At 42.6% G+C, this 24338-nt stretch overlaps 2 protein-coding genes across 2 annotated transcripts in view; one reads left to right on the plus strand and one right to left on the minus strand.

Moving 5' to 3' along the window:
- COL9A2 (collagen type IX alpha 2 chain) overlaps nt 1-1283 on the minus strand; it is a 60951-nt gene extending 59668 nt beyond the window's left edge. Inside the window, exon 1 of the mRNA XM_088153377.1 lies at nt 1203-1283. Within this exon, the coding sequence (XP_088009503.1) occupies nt 1203-1274 (72 nt within the window). The 5' untranslated portion in view covers nt 1275-1283. The remainder of the gene's footprint in view (nt 1-1202) is intronic.
- A 4487-nt stretch (nt 1284-5770) lies between these two features.
- Nucleotides 5771-24338, plus strand: part of SMAP2 (small ArfGAP2) — a 36371-nt gene continuing 17803 nt past the window's right edge. The window contains exon 1 of the mRNA XM_007420283.3: nt 5771-6883. Within this exon, the coding sequence (XP_007420345.2) occupies nt 6781-6883 (103 nt within the window). The 5' untranslated portion in view covers nt 5771-6780. The remainder of the gene's footprint in view (nt 6884-24338) is intronic.

The raw sequence follows: 24338 nt of genomic DNA on the forward strand, positions 1-24338 counted from the left end.
CCTTCCGAGGCTACCAAACCATGCTTTCTTCTCTTTCCAAAGTAGCACCCAACTCTAGAAGGGACTGGAGGCATCTTGTAAATGGGCGCTGATATCCTGAAACCCACCTTCTCCTACTTAAAAACAAGGCCTTTCCTCCCCAGGAATATCTCTCCTATTTCTTATTGCTCATGGATAAGACCCCTTTTGAACTCAGATGAGATACAATCTTAATTTGGCTCTGTTCAACCCCTTGGCTGCTATCAGGACATCAGCCAAATTGCTTCTAAACTGCAGTTGGCAGTTATTTCACTGGACAGAGCCTGCCTGTTCTTGTTGAGTAACAGAAGATGCATACAGAGGAAATATTGGGGAGGGGGAAATGGGTAAGGGCCCTGGATGCTGTAGTCTTCCATTTGTGCCCTCCTGAATTCTCCCACCACCTCTTCTGTCTTTTTGGAACAGCGAAGAGGTGTCTGTCTGAAAGCCTGCGCCATCTTGCTCCAGAAGTTATGTTTTAATGGGTTTCCAAAGCAAGATCAGCTTAATTCCATTCCCACCACCCTTCCTGCTTCTTTGACATGTCTGGTTCACTATCCCAGATTATGGAAGGGGACCTGTCTTACCTACCTGGATTCTGTTCAGGATCATGCAGATATTTTTGAACTCAAACAATGTTCCATGGAGTTTATTGGGGCTTCTTTTCCACTAAATGAGAAACTGTTTATCCACCCAATTGACTGAAAGTCTCCTCACTGCGGGGTGATTTTGCACACCTACTCCGAAACAAACTTTGCAGAGTTCAGCAGGACCTATTCCCAACCAAGCATACATAAAGATTGCAGCCCAAATCATTAACTCAGAAGAAGCTAACTTCCAAGAATGACTGAATCTGCAGAAGGAATACAGAGTACTATAAAACAAGACATAAATTTTCTCCTCTGACCCTCACACACACACACACACACACACACACATCAAACCCACAGAGTTTGAAAATCCCCAGGGCTTTCCAATTACACAATACTTATTCTAAGTCATGCAGAAAAGGATGTTGACATATATACATTTGCACTGACGCATTCTTTTGCCAACACTGGATCCTCAACCGTGACTGATTTTGTTTCCCAAATACTCCCTTCAGGCCACCAGCAACACCTTCTCTATCAAAAATTGCCTCCCCCAAGACATTTCCAGATATAATATGAAAGAAGAGAACATACCAACTGGCCCAAGGAGAAGACAAGGCTTTGGAGAAGAAGGCAGATCTTGAAGCTACTCAGCAGTCGAGCCATATTGAGAAGCTTCAGGCTGGGAGACAGCCAGCCTTCGAATGAAAAGGTCTAACAGGAGCGGAGAAAGACAGGAAGGGAGGTGGGAACATTAATATTTAGCATTTGGGGGGAAAGGGGAGGAAAAGGTTGGGACTGGAACACCCCTCCTTGCCACGGACACGTTATTTTATCACCCAAGCCTTCTCCTTAGACTGTAGACAGGAGTCTTGGCAGGCAAATATTTGGAAATAGAGAAGGAAGGACTAGATCACAGGGATGCATGGAAAAATGGAGCAGCCAGCCATCAAATGCCACAGAGTTATGGCAAACTGGTCACAACAATGGGCACTAAAGAGACTTGAGACTGCAAAATTAGGCTATTTTTTTTAAGTTAATCATTCCTCTACCATTTCATATGGCTTCTTCCTCCTCTTCCTCTTCCTCTTCTCTCCTGGCAACTGCCTGGCCTAGCCCCTGCAGTTTTCTTGGCAAGGTTTTTTAGAAGGTTTCCCCTTGCCCCCTTCTTCCTAGGGCTGAGCGAAAATGAGTGTCCCTAGGTCACCCAGCTGTCTTTATGCCAAAGACAGGGCTAGGACTCACAGTCTCCTGGTTTCTAACCCAGCGCCTTAACCACTCCACCAAACTGGCTCTCTAAAGTGACATTATAACCACACAAGGTTCGCTGGTGTTCAGGTCAGCTGGTGAAACTGAGGCTGAGAAACAGCAGGTTTTCTAAAGCCAGAGAGATCTTCTAAGGTTGGAAAACCCATTCAAGCCAAATAGCCTAACATATTTCTTTCAGACAAGGACACGCAGATGACACACACTGCATCATCTACATCAGTCTACATCATGTATGTAGTGATGCCATTATCCAAATGAAGTTACATCTCTTGCACAATTACACAAATAACTGCAAATAGTGTACATTAAACATTATTTAAGGGAAATTGTCTTCTTTTTTTCTTTTTATGTATGAGTTCACACATCACATTAAGTCGCAGTGTGGTTCATTTAGCTTATGGTATTGCATGAACTCAGCCACTAATAGCTTATTCAACAAACTGTGGTTAAAGAAGGCTAATACACTGAGCACAGCCGTAACCAATATAAATGGATATCATATTCCATTCATACCTAATTTTCTCTTTAACAGACTACTATTCCCTCTGAGATCAACACATTATTTTTTTTTTTCCAGATGTGATGGATCTGCTCTTTCTGCAAGGGGTAGAGAAAGCAACCTGTGCTTTCAATTAATTAAAATCTACTCCTCTAGAACTGCCAAAATGATTGCACACATTTGACTCATTCCCTTTCATTGTCACTGCAACGATAATGCTCATTTTCCCTGTAGTCTTGTTCTGTAATAACTTCAATTAGCACCTCAAGGTGAGACTTTGGGGGACTGAAAGTGCTCTACACACGCACCTCACATATCTCAGGAGAAGCAATGGAACAATTTTCTCAGAAACAGGATAGCCCATTTAGAAGTCTCTTAATGGCTGGGCTTAAATGCTGCACTAAGTCATGATGTTGAATAATTCACAAGTGGCTGGGGATTATATATCATGCTAAACCCAAAGCCATGGTTTACCACCCACAATCCTGGATTCACGCACCTCATTAAGTTTAAAGCCAAGCAAATTATATTAAGATGCAGGCACAGTTTCTCCCATTAGTATCTATGGGGGCGTTCACATAACGTGCTTAATTTGGGTATCAAATTAGCCCATTTTCTGACTGGCATAAGACATTGACACTTATACTGACCAAACAGCCTGGATTCCCACAACACACACACGGACGCACACACACAAAAACCCAACCCGAAGGTAAAACTAACCCAACATAGTTCATTTTGTGAATGCAACTATTAGGTTTATAACTGAGCAAGTTAAATGCGTTATGCAAACACAGCAAATCTTTACGCGTTGTACTAAATCAAAACATGGATTGTTTAGCTTTGGCTAATCATCATGTGTAAACCCAGGGACATTGCTGTTTGTAAGACGACATTTATGACTCGGCATTCTTTATGAATTTGGCGACTATGGCTTGTTCAGCCAACCACAAACTATGGCTCGCCTGATCTGTGAATTCAGACATATTTTAAGGCCTTTAGGGCAGTGACCTTTCCTTTTTTTTGACTTACAAAATTCTCTGAAGTGTTAGAGGTGTAATCTTATTATCAACCTCTGGTCACCTTCTTGACAAATCGCTGATGGTGCCAGCAGATTTTAAACTGCACCATCTTAATCCCTAGTCGGGTTAATAACCATCATCTTGACAAGCTTCAGAGCAAACACGGGGAGTTGGGGTTTATGCACAATGCCTATTTCAGATCTGAACATCCTGTAAGCCAATTTAAGCACACGTTGGATGTTTAGCCCCACGTGTTTGGCCCCTGCATTGTTAGCCCCACTCAGAAGTGGAGATTTGTGGGTTTCCTTTCTTGATCCCCCTCTCCTGGTCAACGCGATTACAAAGGCTGCCAATTCTCTCTGTGCCTCTAAGTGGAGGCAGAGAGCAACCACGGATGCTTTTGCCGGAAAGAAACAGGAGATGGCGGGGATGCTCCACACCAAGGTGTTGCTCTGAAATGCCACCTTCAGGGACCAGCCACAGGAAACTTTACTCCCTAAACCAGTGTTTCTCAACCTTGGCAACTTGAAGATGAGTGGACTTCAACTCCCAGGATCCCCCAGCCGTTTAAGCCTAAACCCAACCCTACAGTTTATGGATTATTCTCAAATGGACATAAACCATCATCTTTGGGCTTTCACCTTGGCCAAGTTGGATGCTCTGCCCTCTGCAGTTCTGTGGGGACGGTATAAAAACATCCCTCTTCAGCAGTGCTTCTGCCCATGGGGAGATGGCTCTGTGGAATCCCTAAGCCAGATGCTCCTTTGTTGCTCTCTCTTTGGGAGTCAAGGAAGGTAGATATTTATCCCATTTTAAAGAACCACCCTGGCAGAGAGCCCAATGCCTATCTGTCACTGCTTCTATCTGACCAGGACCCAGATCCGTCTTTCCAGGTTGCCCAATTCTGTGCTCTCATTTGTTGTATCCGTCCTACCTATGGTTGATGTTTAGCACACGTTGGTGATTGCCACTGCTATTTGTACTACAGCTACTATAATAATGTACTTTCTGTAATTCTATTGCATTTTTGAAAAGTTTTATTAAGCAGGTCTAAGAAATTTACTGCTGTGTTTCTGACCCAAAGGCCATAATAAAGGTTGGATATATTTTTCTGAGCATGCACAGATTTCTCTGAGGCATCGGGTTCGCGGCCCACCTTGCAAGTTAGAAGCTGAGCGACAGCCCTCCCACGGCACTCTGTGAGCCTCGTGTGCAGATGGAGATTTGAACCCAGTCCTGCTTAACCTTTGAACCACCGCTCCAATGGCCCTTTAACAGAGGTGGTCCCTCGTGGGAGGACAGAGGGGCAAAGGCTGAGATTTGGGCTGAGTTTTGCTGAGCTCTCTCCCCCTGCAGCGTCCTCCGGCACAAGCGGTCAGGAAGGATAACCGAGAGTCAGAGCTGGCAGGTTCTACAGCAGTATTTCTCAAGCTTGGCAACTTTAAGATGGGTGGGCTTCAACTCCCAGCGTGCTGGCTGGGGCATTCTGGGAGCTGAAGTCCACCCATTTCCAAGCTGGGGCATTCTGGGAGATGGGAGTCCACCCATCTTAAAGCTGCCAAGCTTGAGCAACACTGTTCTAGAGCAGGGTTCCTCGACCTTAGCAACTTGAAGATGGGTGGACTGCAACTCCCAGAATTCCCCAGCCAGCAAGGCTGGCTGGGGAATTCTGGGAGTTGCAGTCCACCCATCTTCAAGTTGCTAAGGTCGAGGAACCCTGCTGTAGAGGGCCACAGGTTCTCCACCAGCACCCAGTACAATCCCAGAAATGAGATTTTCATTTCCCTCGAGGGTTCTGTCTGGGAGAAGCACCCTACACATCACTCTACGAGGGGCTCAACCAGCCATCGGCTCTATCGAACCGGGGCCTTTCCCCTCAAACGTACCCACTCGGGGAAAATCCTGCGCCAGCATTTCAGGCAGGCCGGACTTTTCCCCTCCAGGCCCCCCTGGAGATGCCCCCCAACCCGGACCTTCATCATTACGCCGCTCCGCCGCCCCCCGCCTTCGCTCGTTCATTCATTCATTCATTCTTCTTTCTTTCATTCATCCTTTCCTCCATTCACGCCCAGCCCCTTCCAGGCCTATTTCGCTCCGCCCCCCGCCCTCCTCCCGGGCCTCGGATTGGCTCTCGCTCTCCCTGGCTGGCGCGCGTCATCGCCTTTCCGGAGAAGCCCGCGGGGCGGAGCTTCACTGGCAGCTCCGCCCCTACGCCCCCGCCCGCGTTCCGAAGCCGAGAGCGGCGGGGAGGCGAGGAGGGCGCGCGCCTGCCGGGGGGCGGCGCCAGGAGGCGCGGGGGGCGGCGCCGTCTTCAGCCGGTGCCTGGAGACGCGGGCGGGTAGGCGGGCGCGCGCACGCTCCTCTCTCCTCTTCCCCCTCCTCCCTCCCTCCCTTCCTTCCTTCCTCTCTCTCTCTCTCCTTCCTTCCCCCGCGCATGGGGGGGGTCTCTCTCTCTCTCTCTGAGCGCCCCTTCCTCTTTTAGACCACAAGGCTGAGGCAGAGGGGGCTGGGGGGGGTCGCCTTGGGGCTGTTGGAGGTGGGGAGCGGCCAATTTGAGGGGGTCGGTGCCTTGGGGTCAGTATTTGGGGAGAGGGCTGTGCTGCGGTGGGGCTGGGGGGGAGGCGAAGGCAGCCGTGCAGCCCCTTCGTTGCCTGTGGGTGGGGGGAGCCTCGGGGGCACCGCTCCCCCTCGGTTTCCTCCTTTGTCCTGCTGGGGTGGAGTCTCCCCCAGAAGGGTGGGGGTCCCAGGTTGAGGCTTGGGGGGCCCCCTCTGGTGGGTGCCCTAGAGGAGGGTTTCTCTTCAGGGGAGGGTCTCACGGCCCCATTGGATAGTGCCCCCTGATCTGGGGCTGCCTCGGGGTCCCCCAGGACCGGGTGGTGGAGGGAGCAAGGGGGCCGCTGTGTGCGCCTGTCTTGCGGGAGGGTGCCTGGCCCCTCAGAAAGGCGTGGGAGACCCCGATCCTGCAGGACCCCCGGGGGGCATCCCCATCCTCCCTCAGGTGCCGGGATTAGCCGGTGCCAGCTGGGTGAGCCGGAAAGAGGCCGGCGGGGCTTTGCGGGCAGCCTTCGCCAACCTGCCTGTGCCAGCGCGTGTCCGGGGCGGGCAGGCGATGGGGAAGCGCTGTGGGCGCCTTCAGAGCGGTGGGACACCCCTGGAGGAGGAGGAGGAGGAGGGCAGCTGCTGAGAGCCGAAAGAGGAAGTCCTCTTCCCGAGCAGCCACAGAGGCGGCGGTGAGGCAGAAGGGAGCCTGCGCCTGACTTTCTCCCTCCCCAGCTGCATGGCCAGAGAGCCTCCTCTGAAGCACTGAGGAAGGAAGGGGCTTCCTCCCTTTAACCCCCCCCCTTATTTCTTTGCACTTCGGCGGGGCCAGCTCTTATCTGCAATGACAGGGAAATCCGTGCGGGATGTGGATAGGTATCAAGCCGTCCTTGCCAACCTGCTGCTGGAAGAGGAGAACAAATACTGTGCAGACTGTCAGGCCAAAGGTAACCTGTGGGGCTTGGAAATGTGGTGTGCGGGGTGTGTGTGTGTGTGTGTCTTTAGGTCCTTGAATTTGGTCTTCCCGCAGAAGGGGTAGAGGGATGTGACCAGAGCGTGCCCCTTCTGGCCGGCGTGTCTTTGTGTTGAAAGGTGGGCATTTGCCGATACCAAGAAACAGTTCAGCGCTCCCGCACAGGTAAGCTTTGCTTTGTGTGAGCAGCACCCTGGTGTGGCTTCTAGCCGCAAGCCAGCGCTGAGCATTTCAGGTTGTCGTAACTGCATCCAGGAACGGTTCGAGCCCTCTACTGCAATAGGAGGCAATGCAGGTTCCTTTCTCAGAAATAGTTGCGCTGTGGCTGTGCGGGTTGGGGGTGAAAATGAGGGGGGGGGGTAGAAATATAAAGGTTGCTGGCTTTGATTTGAGGAGGGAAGGAACCCGTCTGTAATTTAGGGGATGCTGGCATACAGTTTGTTGCATGATGGCATCGGTACTGAGAAAGTTGACAGCTGTTCTAAGCCAGTGACCACAAATTGGAATTCAATTCTTGGGTTTACCTTTTGTTCCTACGTAGAGCAGAGAAGCATCGGAAAAGAAATGGGTAGGTTGAGTTTGGCATATATTTGATTCAACCAAGAAAAAAAAATCAGCCAGGGTTTTATGTCTTTTTTTGGGGGGGGGGGCTATAGCTCTCTGCTCAGGCAGGACTTTGCTTTAAAAACAGGGTTCCAGCTTCCTGTCCACAAATGCCATACATTTCTAGTTGACAGGGTGGCCGAGAAGTTGGAAAACTTTGTGTCTAGAAAGACCACAGGCTTGGTTTTATTGTTTTGAAACTAACTCTGATTTTCAAGGTGTAACTTGAAAGGTTCTCAGGAAGGATATTGACCTAAACTGCTAGTTGGAGGATGTGTCAGAGCAGTTTACTCACGATAGAATTGCCCTGTCTTGGGGCCATAAAGTGAAACTTATTTGGAAAATGGAATGCTCTTGGCTGATTGGTTTTGCTTCTTGCATATCTTGGCCTGTTTGCTTGAGGTGACTGGTGATGGTTTGCTTTGCGCTCACTGTTTGGAGGCACACCTGCTTCTTGCTAGTGACTCTGAGTGATCAGGGTCAAATATGTAACCCTGAAAGCAGAACAAAGGGCTCTTGCTTCCATCGAAGAGGAAAAATATAGATTGTATAGTTCAGAGGCCTATAAAATTAAATGTGTATTCCAGCAAACTTACTTGGAAGCCAACTAACCCACTGAAAACGTTATATAAACTCTGTGAATTCAGTTTACAATACAGGATCTCATTCTGAACACAGGAAATACTGGTTTAAGACTTATCTTCTTACCTTGAGTCAATTTTTAAATAAACTTACAATATACATCTTTGGCTCCCCACATAAGGCTGTTTTCATGTTTTGTCCTGAAAAGGAACCAAAAAAAGAAGAATAAACTTCCTGCTCCCTTGAGGGCCATTTGCTTGTTATCAGTTGCTGGGTTTCAAATGATCAGAAGGAATCTGGTAGCTCCTGTTTGAACTAACCCATTTTATGAAAAGGCATAAGCTTTCTTCAGCTGCAGGTCACGATGCATAAATTGGTTGTATGTAGATAGAGGTTGTGTGCATGTACATATATCATAGATCAGTGTTTCTCAACCTTGGCAACTTTACGATGTGTGGACTTCAATTCCCGGAATTCCCCAGCCAGCATGGCTGCCTGAGGAATTCTGGGAGTTGAAGTCCACACACCTTGAAGTTGCCAAGGTTGAGAAACACTGTCATAGATATAGAGTTCCTCATAGATACTCTAGGCATCTGATGAGTGAGCTGCAGCTCACAAAAGCATTAGCTTTTTAATCAAATTTGTTAGAAAAGATGCTATCCCAGACTCCTTTTGACTTTTTGCTATGATAGACTAACGTGGCTCTCCTCCTACAATAGGTTGCAAATGGAGGAGCAAATAGCTGTAGTAGTTCAATAGCAAGATTAGGCACAGCAGATACCAGGTTTCAATTTCCAGGTAGAGATAAGCATAATAAACATTTCCTCATTAAAGGAAGAGTTGTAAAAAAAAACCCAGGCTTTTCCTTATGGGTAGGTCAGCACTGCCAGAGACACTATAAATGCAAGCATTGCAAAATGTCTTTGTTTTGGCTTTTTGCCGGCTCATTTGCCATTCGACCTTCCGCTTCCTGTTCTTTTATCAAGGAGTCCCATTTCCAAATATGTTACTTGACTTCATTTGCATGTCTTCCTGCATATTTGCCTACGCTGGCCTTCCTCTGGTGGAACATTGGATGATATTTCTATGATGGTTCCCTGAGAAGCCAAGTTTGACTTTCTTTTTGTGGCTCTTAGCTAGAAGCTCTTTCTAAAAAGTTCCTGAAGTTTTAGTTTAACATCCACACTGGGTCTGCAAGTGTAGACTTTTGAATTGCCTATAAAGCAGCAAGATGTGGTGCCATAATTAATGTAAAACTGAACTACGTTATTAAAATGAAAAATAAATCATCATTTTAAGTCCAAACTCTCCAGAAGAATGGACAAATTATTCTATTTTATTGTAGCAGATATTTAAGAACATAATCAAGGAACATTAAAAAAACAAAAAAGAAGAATAAAATACAAAGAAGATTTATCAGCAGGATGAGAGTGAATAAAAATAAAGATATGGTAAAAAGTAAATTAACTATATAGGCCCCTATTTAGCTAAGTTGAAGCTGAAGGTTGGGTTGATGATCTTAAATGGTTCAGTGGAGGATGTTGAATTTGGAGAAAATTTTCAAAGTATTATTAAAATAGTGCTCCATATTAAAGTATCCTGTATTTAAACTTCAGAACATTATTAAAATTGAGTAAATATACAGTAATTAATCACAATAGCTAGTATGATATGAATCATAGATCAAAATTTCTGTATAAGCTAAACATTGTATCCTTATTTAGCAAAGCTTTGTTATTAAAGCCTTATGTTAAGAGAAACCCAAACCCAGATGTGGTACAAGCCCATATGTAGAGTTATAATTCATGAATAACTTCCAAGTTGAATTAAATTCTGTATCAGATTTCTTGTTCAAATACTTTTTTTTTTTTACATTGTGCATACACCTAGAACTTAATTTGCCATTTTTCTATAGAGGGGATTATATGTGAGTGTACAGCATCTGGGTAGCTGTTACCATGTAAAAAGCCAGCTTAGTATCCTTCATAGGAATATAAGGTTTGGTAATATTTAACAGAAAAAATAGCTGGTTGAAAAGGGAATTCAGCTTAAAAAAAGTTTGTGATAAATCATCTTCCAGAATTATTGAGCTTTACAACATTGCCACCAAATATGAAAAAATGATACACCCTGATTAATGTATTTCCAACTTTTCTTTTTTTAGAAAATGAGTTATTTATTTTAGCAATCAGTACTGGAATAATATACCAATGCAGAACATCTTATTCTAGCTTTCTCTAGGGGTAATATTTGCAGTAAATTTAAGTACTATTGGCATTCCCATTATTGCATATAAATTGTCCTCTTTAAATTCTGCATTCATTTAATCATACAATCTTGTTTGATTTCCGAGTAGCATTTCACTAATAAATTATAAATAAGCTCCAAGAGATGTTTTGAGTTTTGTGTCATTAGCTTTGTTTTTAGAACTGGGCAGCTTCTTTGGATATGTTTTGTTTATTTAATTAATTTACATGGCAGCCCATCTCTCAGATTTGACTCTGGATGGCTCACAACATGCTAAAAATAATAAAAAGAACAATATCAGCGAAACATAGAGAACGTACAGTATTGAAACCAATAAGGTGGTTCTGACCATTCAAGAATAAAAAAAAAAAAAAAGCAGAGATCACTGGGGTTTTGATTTATTAGGTCAGCTTATCAAGCAGTTCTGGATCATCAGTGGCTAGATCTGTAATAATGAAGAGCTTTTCCTTGCAATGAATTATGAGCATTCCAGAACCCATCAGTGGGCTTCTTTCTTCTTTTTGCACAGTAATAGTGAAACCAAGCGACTTAGCCAATACCTCCCGTAGGCAGAGTTTGTGACCTCAAATACTCTGTAAACCATTGCATTGTTCAGGATATCTTTGTAGACCAGTCCATGAGGTTTGAAAATGTGTGGGTTAAACAGTTAATAATTCAACTCCAGTTAGGAAAGTTTATAATATGGCTATAAAATGTGACATTTCTATTTCTGCCATTTCACATCAACTAATTTACAGTGGAAACTGCAGAAACCCAAACTGTTGCTATATTACAGCCTTCCCTAATATAAAGATGGACTAAGTTTTCCGAAGGAGATACAGTTGGGGAAAAAAAGATGTGGGCACTATTCTGACTAAACTATCCTTGGTTCTCCATGTAATCATCAATGAAACAGTTGCCAGGACTTTCAGGAAACAAATGGCAAATTTTTAGTGGAGCCAATGACTGAACCAATGGAATGAAGAACCAGCAAGTAGACCAGCTCTTCTTCTTCTGAGATTGCCTGCAAGAGCTCCATACAGTTGCTCCTCATGAGGAGACCACAGGCAGCAGTCTGCAGGAGGTTTAGAGCTCTGGAAGATGAGGGAATAGCTATCTTGCTGAAACTGCGGTCGGCGCCTTCAAAAAGGACACTGGGTTCACATACTTCCTTTTCTAATTACTTTCTGAAATTTCTTGTTAATTGCTTTTCAGCTATTAGGAACTTTTGGATGGACAAGTTTTACAGCACCAAGTGAGTTTCCTTTAATCCTTAGTGAAAGACGTTTTAAATACAACTTTAAGGACTTAGAATTTTTTTTTCCTTTTGGAATAAACAGCAAAAGGGGGATTAGAACTTTGATTTTGGAAAGTTACAAATGGATGAAGAGTTCAGATGGATTTGAAACAAGATTATAGAATTAATTATAAGAATCCTTCCCTTGGGAAAATGCTTTTGTTTGGAATTCTCTTTAAAAAAAAAAAAAGGAGACTTTGGAAGTTGGACACTAGAGGGAACCAGAAGGAACTAAAGATTACAATTAAAGGAGAAGAACACTTAAATTTGACTTACTAATACAGTATGGAGCAAAATATTTTAACATTGGACATATTGAAGGATGTTTTTGAACAATGGACCCAGAAGTTAATTTTAAGAGTGTCTGCCTCTATAGATAGACTGTGTTCAAAAGATGCTATGGAAGAGGAACAAGTTTTACCTGACACGATTGAGACTGATCTAAAAATGGATTTAAAAATGACAGGCTATAAGAATGACATGGAAAAAGATGGTACACTGGACATAGAAAAGAAACCTGCTGGTGTCTTAATAATTAAAAGGGATATACAGATAACAGACCAGAAGAATGACCCGGATAACTTTCCTACATTGGATTTACAAAAGAGGTATCAGGCCTAGCCCAAGGAAATCCAGGAGACCATACAGAAATTATCCAGCAAGGTTTATTAGCTACAACCCATTTACAAGAATCTTCCCAGACTGGAGGCCAGTTCCCAGACTCAGTCTGTTCACACCAATGGGATTTCTCAGGGAGGTGCCAGCCTCCTCCGCTTATCTCTTCCTCGCTCCTCTGGAGATGAGAGCACATTCTTTACTCCCCTCCCACCATTCCAGTCCATCACAAGAGGCTTGTTAAAGCTTTGAAGAATTTTGTGAGAAGGGATAAAGAAAAAATGAAAAGAAATCCAATTCTAGGACATTATTTGAAGGGACTAAAGATCAAGATTGTTAAAAGTAAAAGGAAGGAATATAATGTTAGTTTATTTGATCAAGGTTAAAATAGATATGTTGTTATCTCTGGTAACCCTTAATGGACTTTTGTTGATCAGGACTGAACGACGAGGCTTTAAGGATTTGCTTATAGATAAGAGATAGGATATGGGAAGAAGAGATCATTTGTTTTATTTTAGGGAGAAGGTGATTAGCTACTGAAGTTGTTTATACTTGTTGTGATGAAGAGGGAAGCCATTTCTTTACATATTTCTTTTCTTTTTCTCTACTGTATTCTTATTTTTTCTTTTCTATTTTTCTTTTTTCTTTTCTGCACTTTGTATTTTTTTGTTTTTCTTTTCTTTTTTTAGTTTTTATTAATTTTTACCTTTTTAATTGTAATTTTTAATACAATTACTAGTAAAAAAAATGAAATGGTTGCCTTTTTTTTATAGTGAGATGATTCCATGTCTGATAATTGGGGTGGGACTGGATATGCCTGGAAGTGGGCTTGATTTAGATTTCCTTTTCATTGGTAGATGTTCAGTGTTAGCGTTCCCCGTGATATCTCACACTTAGGTAAGATTGGACCAGAGCTTTGTTGAGCTTCCCATTGTACTACACACGATTTTCCTTTTTTTCCCCCCTTGCTTTACTAATTTGAATGTACTGTTCTTTTTTAAATTCCTCTTTAGTATTTCAAAGTTCATTCCTTACTTTAAGATTTACTTTGCGTCTTTTGTGAAGCTTTTGTAGAGCAGCACTCCTAAATGAGTTCAGAATCTAGGAAGTTTGTCTGTTCTGATAAATATATGCGATACGGCCATTTAGAATCTCTTCTAGCCTCCTACTAGGTAGGACAGCTGAATGATGGGACCTCCTCACTCAGAAGCCATCTATAACTTTGCACCAGCTGCTGGTGGCAGGCAAACAAAAAGGCCCTTTATCTTTAAACCTTGCTTGTAAGCTTTTCAAATCGAGAAGCACAAGCTGGTTGCGCAAGCTGATTACTCAGAGAAATAGGACAGTGGACTAGATAGGTTCAGTCAAGGAAAGTGTTGCCTTGGGGACCGATGACATTCTCCTCCCATATGTGATGCTGAAGTGCATATTTTGGGACAATCTACACCAGTGTTTCTCAACCGTGGCAACTCGAAGATATGTGGACTTCAACTCCCAGAATTCCCCATGCTGGCTGGGGAATTCTGGGAGTTGAAGTCCACTCATCTTAAAGTGGCCAAGTTTGGACAACACTGGTCTACATTAAGTTGCTGCCTTGCCGTGCCTCCACGCGTGAATCTCCAACTGTCCCTCCTGCAGTCTAATGGGACCAGTATGCCAGCTGACCAGCCTCAGACAGAGAAGGGTGAAAGAATTGGCTTTTTTTGCTTGTTTCCAGTTCAGGCCCAGCTGCAGGGAAAGTGTTTTGCTTTTGTTTCAGTTCTGGACAATAACAGTTCAGTAACCATTTCAACGCACCCCAGTCAACCAGTTCAGTTTCAGTTCATGTGGGAGAGTTAAATATAAGGCAGGTTATTTGTAATGAGTATTTACTCAGTGGGATGCCCTCTGTTTTCCCTGGTTCCCCGGAGGCTCAGTTGCCAGAGAGGCATAACTGGTACACCTGCCACATCTACAGGGTGGCAGAGATCTGTCCATGCTGCCTCTCCCCGTCTTCCAGTGGATGCAGAGCAAACTCTTACACTCACTCTTTTGATTTTCACACCTACCCGATGGCATCTTTTTAAATTCTCTTTCTGGTTTTTCTGTAATGCTTTCTTTTCAGTTGCCCCAGGTATGGATTCTCAGAATAGCAGCTATTATAAACCTGTTTCTCTTTCGTTTTATGCTTAAATGGAAAGATATTTATATGGAAAGACTTTTATGTGGAAAGACTTTTTGCTAGACCACACATTTGTACTATATTACTGATCTTCTCTTGAGAAATCTCTCACCTTTGTATTGTATCTTCATCCATTCTGTGTGTGTGTGTGTGTGTGTGTGTTGATCAGAGGATAAACTGGTGTCCAGGTCAGTCCTTCCCCAATGCCTCTCTTGAGGAAGGCTGAAGCTTCTTCAAACCCCAAATATAAACAACATCTCAAATACTGGTTGGATTCTAAGTGCTTGTTCTCATGGAGTCTGTGTATCAACCCTCTCAGATGTTTCCCCTTAAAAAAAAGAATGGATAAGCTGAATTTTTCCCAACTGAGATATAACATTTCATAAAGACCACTGGATATTCTTGCTAAAGAAACTGTAAGATCCTTAGCTGAAATAATGCCCTCTCTCTGCTAGATCTGTATTTCCTAGAGATTCCCAATTATGTCATTCCCTAGTGACTCTGATGATCCTGGAAATCGAGATTAGATCGGTAAGACTCTTCTTCTGTAGTTGAGATTCTCTCTTCCTGTGGCAAGAAGAATAAATCTCTCCCTTGCAAGCTTATGCCATTTTAGCTTGGAAAATAGGACTTGTGCCTATCAAGGGACCTGCTTCATTTGGGGAAGGGCTGCATTCCCCATCCAGTTTGGTCAAACACAGAGTGTGCCAGATGAGTGAACAGATCCTCTGGGCTAGTGCATTGGGCCTCAGCAACCTTGTGGGGCAAAAATGCATTTTGCAGAACTGAGTTGGTGATGAAGGTTGTTTTATGGCTAAGTGGGCTTGTAGGTAACAATCCTGAGATTTGAAATGGAGCATCTTCTACAGCAAATGATCAGCTTGCAGCTACAGATGCTAACTGCAAAGCAAGAGGTTGTGTAAAGATGCGAACTTGTTTTTCTGACATTACTTTGTGTATTATTGAGCAGTGGTGTCCTCACCCTGCCAGCAGCGCTCAGGCCTGAGTGAAAAAATTTTACCTGCCCTAACTATTGCTGTGTTGTAACACTTACTTACCGTCAAATGTGCTGGGTGCTGTATGTCAGAAGCAGACTTCCTTTTCTATGGAAAACCCTCTGGATAATCTGTTTGGGGCTGTGTGGTGAGTGGGATGGAAGAAAGAGTGAGTGGGGTCAAAGCTAAAGCTGGGGTCATACACCAATCTGTCTTCCTGATGCCTGCCTGTCAGCCCCACTCGACAGACCAGAACAGGAAACCGATTCCACAGGAAATGACCTTCATTTAGAATGGCTGTAAAAACAGAACCTCGCAAGTCTGATTCTGCGGTATCTCCTTCCCCTTCTTGTACTCTAGTGAATCAGGGAGGCATCTGCCCGAGTCACTTCCGAATACTGTCTCACGTCTCAGGACCTAAACAATGCTTCGGCCCCTTTTGCCCAGGTGACGGTTCTTGCATATTCCCGTCAAGGTCATCTTCCTTCCTCTCTGCACTCATTGCCTCCGTCCCTCCCTTCCTGTTTCTGAAATCCTCCCCCACCCAGGAGCAGGCTTCAGGAAAGGGAGAGATAGACCTGAATATATCTTGCAGAGGTGCCGAAATTAGGCTGAGAAAAATCAAGCTGGGAAAATGAGCGGTTCTAGGATTGCAAATTGTCCCTCCTGCTGTATCTATGTCCGTCATCACACAGGCAGGAGTAAGAGGCAGTCATCTTATAAACCTGCTTAGTAGGAACACATATCTGCTCTAAATTAGAGCTAAAGATTTCAAGCATGTCTCCATGGATGGCAACTTTCTTGGAAAAGAAATGCCCCTTGTGCAGGTTTGCCCGCTGCTGCGGGAGAAGTTACATGTGCAGAATGCACTGAGCAGATGATGACCCTCTTGCAACCAACAACAGGTTTAATGTGGCTGAAATTTGAAATGGTGCCATGACAAAGTAAACCCACTTTTTTTCCAGTTAGTTGCAGCTATTTGTAGGAAGCAAGAATTAAGGTAGCCTTCCCTGTCCTGTTGCAGCCCGGTTGCACTAAATTATACTGCCAGTTGTGCTGAGTGGGAATTGGAGAGCTCCAGACTGCACCAGAGAAGAGAAGATGGCTTAGGTTAAAAAAAAAAAAAAAAGAGCTACAAGTCTATCTCCCTGTGCTTCAACCAAGCCTACTCTTTGTTTACTGTCATCTTCCAAAGACCCTGTTGCATTAATGTCCAGTGATTACCCAGAGAAATGATGAAATGGTTTATCCTTTGTTTTTTCCAGGGGCTCATGGTAAAACTGAGTCAAGGTGCTCAGTGCATCTTGAAAAAGGCCATAATTTGCTTGTGAAAAGTCACTTTTAACTTTTTCAGAGCTGGAAATGTAATTTCATACAGCTTCCCCAAAGGTTCAGCACTGAGATATACAAAATGAAATGGTTCGCATTGCAGGAGTATTGTAGATGCAGTTAAATAGCAGGAAGAAGAGTGCTGAAGAAGGGATTGAGCGATGTTTTATGAGAATCTCTGGACTTTTTAATTTTACCTAAAGGGTCCTCTTTTGGTAGTACGTAGAAAAATAGATTGCATTAGCAGTTCTTGCTTGGAGCCAACCAACTTTATGACCTTTATGAACTATCAGCTAGGGGTTATGGGAACAGTTTGATGAGGCTAACAAGTGCGTCTAACACTTTCAGGTCCTTGAATTTCTAATGGTAATGCATTACAGTCAAAGATATACTTCACTGGAGTGTTCCCCTTTCCCAAACCCTTCCTCTCTACTACTAGATTTACACCCTCATCTTTCCTATAAGTTCCCTTGGATCCAGAACCATTGATGAAAAGAGCTACAAGTTTTTCTCCTCAGCTGATCATGTCAACTTTTGCTCTCTCTCTATTAATCAGTTTAAGGTAGCAACCATAAATCTTTCTCCTAAGTCTGATCTCCTTCCCTTGCCTCCTCCTTGCCCTAGAATATTCTAAAAACCTGTCTTAAAGTCCTTTTCTACATTCTTTTCTTCCTTTAATATGTTGCCAAACAGATGTGAAAATCTTAACACTTGTTATGATCCAGAGTTTTTAGTATTTAATCATAACAGTTTACTTTTCTTTGTAATATCAAGTACTTCCCATGAGCAAGGTTGGAGGACTATTTCAGAATTTGAGGCACAAAAACCTTTTCTCCAAGGAGAAAAGTTTCTAGGCTCTTGCTCTGCACAGAATATTTCAAAACCTCTGGATGTCAGCTTCAGATTTCTCAATACTTGATGGCTTTCATCCCATCATGGAGCTTTGGTGCAACAACTTCCAATAGATGTCTTCTGAATTAATAGAGTTACAACACAAAGACAGAAAGGAAGATCATTTGCATGTTTGCTTACCCTCCTAAGACTTGGTTTTAAACATGTTCTTGAATGGCAGTATTGTCCTTCTGAGTTGTCCATCAGAATTCCAGTGGACCTCTTAGCTCATTGAAGCTATGTTAGGGGCTTTCAGAATATCTAGGCTGCACCTTAAATTTCCTCTTTCATTTTGTTTGGATTTTGTTTTATACACCTTGATGTATTCCTTGCTTTCAAAATGTAATGTTTCTATATTTCGGAAGTAGCTTCTATGGATATCATTAGAGCTGGAACTCAAAACAATTTTTAAAACCTGGAAGTTTGTTTTCAAAAAGACTTGGCAGGTGATTATAACTTAATAATTTGCCTGCCCAGTACTATATTCTTTTTCTCTCTTCATTAGATTGGGTGGCAGGAGATCTGACATCTTAAGCAAGCTGCACAACTTTATTCATTCGTTCGAGTTAAATCCACGTTTCCTCCAGAAGCTGAAGGCGACATATAGCTCTTCCTCTTCCAACTGTTCCTCTTAAAAACAACATTGGAGTGAGAGAGAATGACTGGTGCACAGTCACCTGGTGTCCGCCTTTCAAGGTAGACCAAACTTGAACACCAAAGTCATGAATACTAAAATTACTTTTATGATAGGGTTACAGTAACAGAATCCTGCAACTGAATCTGCGTCTCTCCTCCCTGCCTTTTCCTAAGGAGAACTAGGGAGGGTCAAGTCTGAGTTGCTTTCTCAAATTCATTTCCCCTTTTGGGCTGGGATTTCTCTTATCTGACCATTGGCTTGGCTTTGTCTTTCCTCCTCTTCCTCAAGGTTATTTTCACAGCCCATTACACCTGGTGAGTTTTTATAGTTGAGGGTGGATGTGAACCTGGACCTTCCCAGTTCAAATGTGACACCTTAATCACTATGCCAGAAAGCATGGTAGTTCTCTTGGTCAGACATAACACACCAAAATTGGAACATTTTCCAATTCAGAAATTTTACTTCCCTGGTTGCTCTCTTCCAGTAACTGACTCTTTACAAGGCTGTTTTAGATTAAATTAACTGTTCTTTTAAAAGATCTACAGAATTGTGTATAGTGACAGTGGAAGATAGGAGAATGGGTTGAGTAACTGGATCAGAAAATTATGTCCTGATCTTCAGTAATGATTCTCCAAAGGAATGTCTACTTTTCTTTTAAGTTATGATACCTGCTAGTCCCATGTGAAGACCAAAACCACTTTGTGCAGCTATTGGTTTATAGGAAGAGAGTAGAGTATCCCATATGGTACCCATTAAGCTCCGAAACCCTTCTCAGATCCTTCTGAGATGCCATGGATGGACATGAAGGTGCCCTGAGAATTACATGACAAATGGACCTGACACCTTTACAGTTTGCTTTGAGGGCAGATATTGTCCTTAAGATTGGATCTGTTGTCTCTGTATTTGAAATTATGGATTTATCCAGACAAGATAAAATTACCATTTGGATTGGTGGGGGCTACTTGGAATTTTGAAAGGTGTTATGGGTACTCTAATAAAGTAGCTACCATGGGAAGCTAAAGATACAGTAGGATCTTGCAGAAAGCAAAGAGATATATACACGCTGAAGAATGCTTTCCTTAATAAAGCCAGATACAAGATACGTACCCTGCTACTATTAAAACATTGGATAAAAACATACAAGCAATACAAAAGTGCACAAAACAATGAAGGAACTTGCCAGTACATAAATACACTTAGAGCCAAAGACAAGCCATCTTGCTCCCAACAGTCCTTTCAGTTCCCCAAGATTGTCTCTGTTCCTCCTCTTTTCCAGTTACCATTTCTTTATACAGGTAGAAATGGTGAGATTCCACCATCCATCCATCCATTTATTTATTTATTTATAAAGTTTTAGTTTGAACAACAGAAGTTCAGAATTTGTGCATAGATCCCATGTTGTAGGCAGAGTAATGCTGGGGGGTATCAGGCGAAGAGTTTTTCCAACTCTTACCCATATTTGGAGTGAACATTAACAGCTTTTCTAAATCCTATTTGTCAATTTATCTAATTTCCATCTCAAGAGTAGCTGAATATCTTGATCCCAAGGCTGCAACGCTATTTCCTGGCAATGCTTTAGCTCTGTATGTCTGCAGCAAGCTGTGTTCCTCTCCAACTTTCAAATGGCAGTTTGGAAGATGTGGCTAAATATAGGTTTCTTGAGATCAGTACTGAATTTGATAATAGTCTTAACAAACAGTGGTAATTGAGAAATATTACCAATTTGAGTTTTTCAGTGAAAGAGTGGACTCTATAAAGGCTCAAAACGAAACAAACCTGGAAGACATTGAACGTATAAACTGTAAGATCTTTCTAGGGGTTCTTCCTGCAGAGAGACAGAATATTATGTCACATGGGTTGTGGGCCTCCTGCTTATTTTGCCCTGAACAGTGCCCAGTCTTGTCATCTTCCAAGTGGACACTGCCTACATTCAGTTATCCAAGCCAGGTTGCTTGAGGGCAATGCCACACTGAAGTAGAAACTACTTTGTAAGAATCTGCAGAGTGCTGTAGCAACAGTTATAGAAGTCAGCTGTTCCAAAACCTTGGTCCACATTTCTTAATATTGGTGAGACATCATTTGAAGTCTTAAGATTTTTCTTCTACAACCCTAACCTAGAGGCCAGCACACTTAAGCTACCTAGACATGGACAATAGCATTTCTTATACTTTTTGGGGGGTTCATGGCACAGTCAGCTACATTGAATTATGAAATCAGAGCCTGTCAATGCGTGCATAAGACAGACAGCTTTTGCTGCTGAAAACTGAACTTTCAATTTATTTTTTTTAACAATGCAACGACTGCTGGTTGCTATGGTAACTACCTTATAAAATGCATTTGAGAGATGTCAGAACGCCTTCATAAAACCCACATGCCGATCTAAAGCGGGAATGCCATTTTCTCTTGGAACAGAATCCGCCTGGGATTTTAGCAAAGACTTGGGCTATTGACCGAAACAAGGCTGGGCTTTCATAAATACAATACAAATAAATTGGCTTTCAGCAGGCTCCTTGAGAGGCCAGGCTCTCCCGTTTATAATTAGAGATAGTGAAATAAATGTAAAATGCTGTGCCATTTGACTACAGTTGGGGAAGGCCTCAGATATCTGTATGACTTTTTTTATGTTACTATTCCTCTTGCAAACTCATTGTGGCATTTGAGGTTGTCCCTCAATTATCTTTTATCCTCACAACAGTTCAGGGTAGTGGGATAGCCTGAAAAACAGGGACTTGCTCTGTCAGTATCATGGTCTCCCTGGTCCTATGGACTAGTCTTTCTCAACTTGGTCTCCTTCAGATGTAGTAGACTGCAACTCCTAGAATTATTCCCCAAATCCTGGCTAAGAAGGGTGATTCTTGCAGGCTGAGGAAGGCTGCTGTGAAATGTTTAACGAGCTGTGTTGCTTAAATATATTGGGTCTATGTTGGCATTTTGTAACATGCACTGATAGGACATTTGTCCAGAGTTCCTCATCAAGAAGACAAGAAATTATTAATTCCCCAGCCATGTGAGGCTAGTGGGCAAGATTTGAGCCACTCTAATGCAAGGGTGAACAAACGTCAGTCTTCCAGGTGTTCTTTTTTTAAAGAAATAGAAGATAAAATATGTTCTTATTTCTTTAATAAGGCACAGCCTGGGTGGATGTGTGCTTCTGGACACATGTTCAACCCAGGAAGTTGTGATTAACAATCAGAAGCAATCCCACAAATCTTTTCTTGTAAAACGTGTTCCTAGTTTCCAGACAATTATTCTTTTCTAGCCACTTGGGAAAAATACTTAGAGAAGAAAATATTTAAGGCAGGAGCTATTTTATTGTTGCTCCTTAAGATTGTTGGAGTTGTCCACAATTTCTAGCCATTATGCTCTTTGTAGGCAACTGTGGTTCAGATGCTTTGCCAATCTTGTAGGCCATCTTGAGATCTACCAAGAGTTTTCAGACTCAGCTCTAGCTATCCCTGTTCCAGAGGAGTCTCTGGAGGGCAGCGGTGAGACCTGATTTGTCCCCTAGAAAATTATCTAAAATTGGGTATGGTAGAGCATTGGGTTCAGTTATCAGTTTGCACTTTCCATATGAATACAGAATGGAAACTCAATTTTACATCAAATCTGTAAATATTAAATGCAGTTTATATCTTAAAAAAAAAAGTCCAAAATGTATAAAAAAGGGGAAAATGCACAAAAATTGATACATTAGGGAAGTATATTCTTAGGGGAAATTATTCAGAAGAAGTCAGATGATGGGAAAAGTGCAGACAGTGTGTATCTATTAAGGGAATATGTATGACTCTGTGTCCAAATGTGTGTGTAATTTTTTAACCTGTTCCCCAAATGAGCTGCTGTGGTAGGGACTAAAACAAATTTGGGATTACTGCATTTCTATCCAACCCTTTTGCAAACCCTATGTGACCTATGGGAAACTTGTGGTTCTCTGTACCCCCGAACTACAACTTTCACCATTCTCATTATTAGCTCCAAGACTAATATTGCTGTAGGACCTCATTCACCATTTGTGGGTGAACAGGATCCTAAGGGGGAGGGAGTTGAAAACCATCCTACTGATTTTCAAACATGCTATTCCCTGCATATTTCACAGCCTTCACTTCGGTTTGTATAGTTCGCTGGCCAAGGGAATACATTGTCATCTGAGCAGAGAGTGGATCCTCAAAATCCTAGGAGTATACAACTTCACTCTCTTCAGTCTCAGTCAGCATAGAAAAGGGATGGGGAAGGCTACTCCAGGGAATCCCTGGAACAGCTTCAAGGAGTTCTCCGAACTGATTACAATTTGAAGAACCATCCCCTCCTTCAACTGTTCATCTGGCAGAAATTGTCCTCTTTTCAGATCCAGTATTTTTATCCAGTGTCCTGTCCTGTGTAGAACATCTAGTACAGCGCTTGGGCTGAGACATCAATATTAGACATCCTAGGTGAGCAGTTAGCTGACTGCCTTGTCTCCGTTATTTCAAATTCAAGCAACTGTTGCCAGGAAGCTTTTCTAATTATAAATAATAGTAACTGCACAATTAAAGCAACACGAGAAAGGTCAGTTCTGCAAATTTTTTCTGATATCTCTTTCTACCACCTATGTAGCTACTACTTTTCACTGTAGAATTATCCTACTGGAAAGTTGAATTGTTCTCTGAATTTTCTCCCTTACTTGTTGTTCTAGCAAACATGATGTGAACAATATTTCTGGGTATCTTGAGACTATAGCATCATATAGGTTGCTTGTTCGTGTTGTAGTGATGTTGTTAATAACCAAATTGTTTTGTCTACTGCTTACTTCCAAGGTATACTGTTCATATACGTGAATTGTACAATTTTAGCTCTACTGTTAAAGCTATTCTTCTGAAAAATAGGTTTCTCTGGATCTTTCTCATTATTTTCTTGGAGACACTCTTCCCCACCCCCACCTCCATTTCTGCCCTTCTGTTTTTATTCTATTATTTTAGCTCCAAAGATCCTTTCACGTTTCTAGTAATTCCAAATGGATTCTGAGCCAATTGCTAATTCTGAGGTCTAGTACCTACTACATTTTTAAAACCAGCCTTTTAGATGTCATTGCAGAACAGACTCCCCCTTTTTGTTTAATTGCTCTACAAGTCTTGGTTTGCTGGATCAAATAGCAGTGCAGTTGTATTCTGTTTCTCATCTGTTGTTTCATCTAGATAGCCCCAGTCGCAGTCATGGCAATGTTGACTCTGCTTTGTTACTTTATCAGGGATGGTGTGCATTCAGTATGAAGATTCACAGGAGCACAAATGTCAGTATACGGCTGTAAAGCAGTTACAGTGAGTTTCCTTACTTCAGCTAAAATCAGGGCAGATGCCAGAATATTTTTCCAAAAGGATGATGATGAACAAGAAGTAGATCTCGCTGTTCTTCCAAACTGCCTTTCAGTTCATCTTAAGAGTACCAAATGAGAACCTGAGTTCAAGCTTACCTGAAATAAAGTTTGCCTCTTCTGACTGTAACCTTCCGCAACCTGCATTGCAATTCTCCATCATGCGCTGTGCTGATTAGGCTTCAGGGAAATCCAGCACATCGGGATGAATACTGGGGTTGGGAAGACTGTGCTATTGAATTTCTCCCTGCAATGTGCTGTCACAGGGAAGAACTGAATATGTTAGGACAAATGTTCATGTGTGATGGAGAGGCCCAAGTGTGTTTTAGAATACTTCCCAGCATCCTGTCCAATATGAACAGTTCCTTGAGAAAATCCTTTGATGTTAACGTGGAGGCCACTGAACTAAGAAGAATTGTGTATGGAAGTGGCTATTTCTTTCCATTTATACCACTCTTAATCATCCACTTTGCAGACCAGTGTTTACTCTAGTGACATCTGTAATCAAGTGTGTTTGATAATTAAATGCTTCTCCTGCTCAGTAATGTCTTGCTGGCTTTATTAATAGCAGCTAATCTGTAAAATGCTTAAGTCTCTGGGATCTTGGGAATCTACTTCTTTGTTCTTACTGTGGAATATTTAATTTAAATAATTACTAATGTATTGAATGACCTCTCTTCCTAAACCATTAGCCTGTAGACCAGCTAATGTATATCACAATGTAATGC

The sequence above is a fragment of the Python bivittatus genome, unplaced genomic scaffold (genome assembly GCF_059951505.1).
Source record: "Python bivittatus isolate LINGU-HERP-01145 unplaced genomic scaffold, Pbiv_v1 ctg000040_np1212, whole genome shotgun sequence".
NCBI classification, from domain to species: domain Eukaryota; kingdom Metazoa; phylum Chordata; class Lepidosauria; order Squamata; family Pythonidae; genus Python; species Python bivittatus.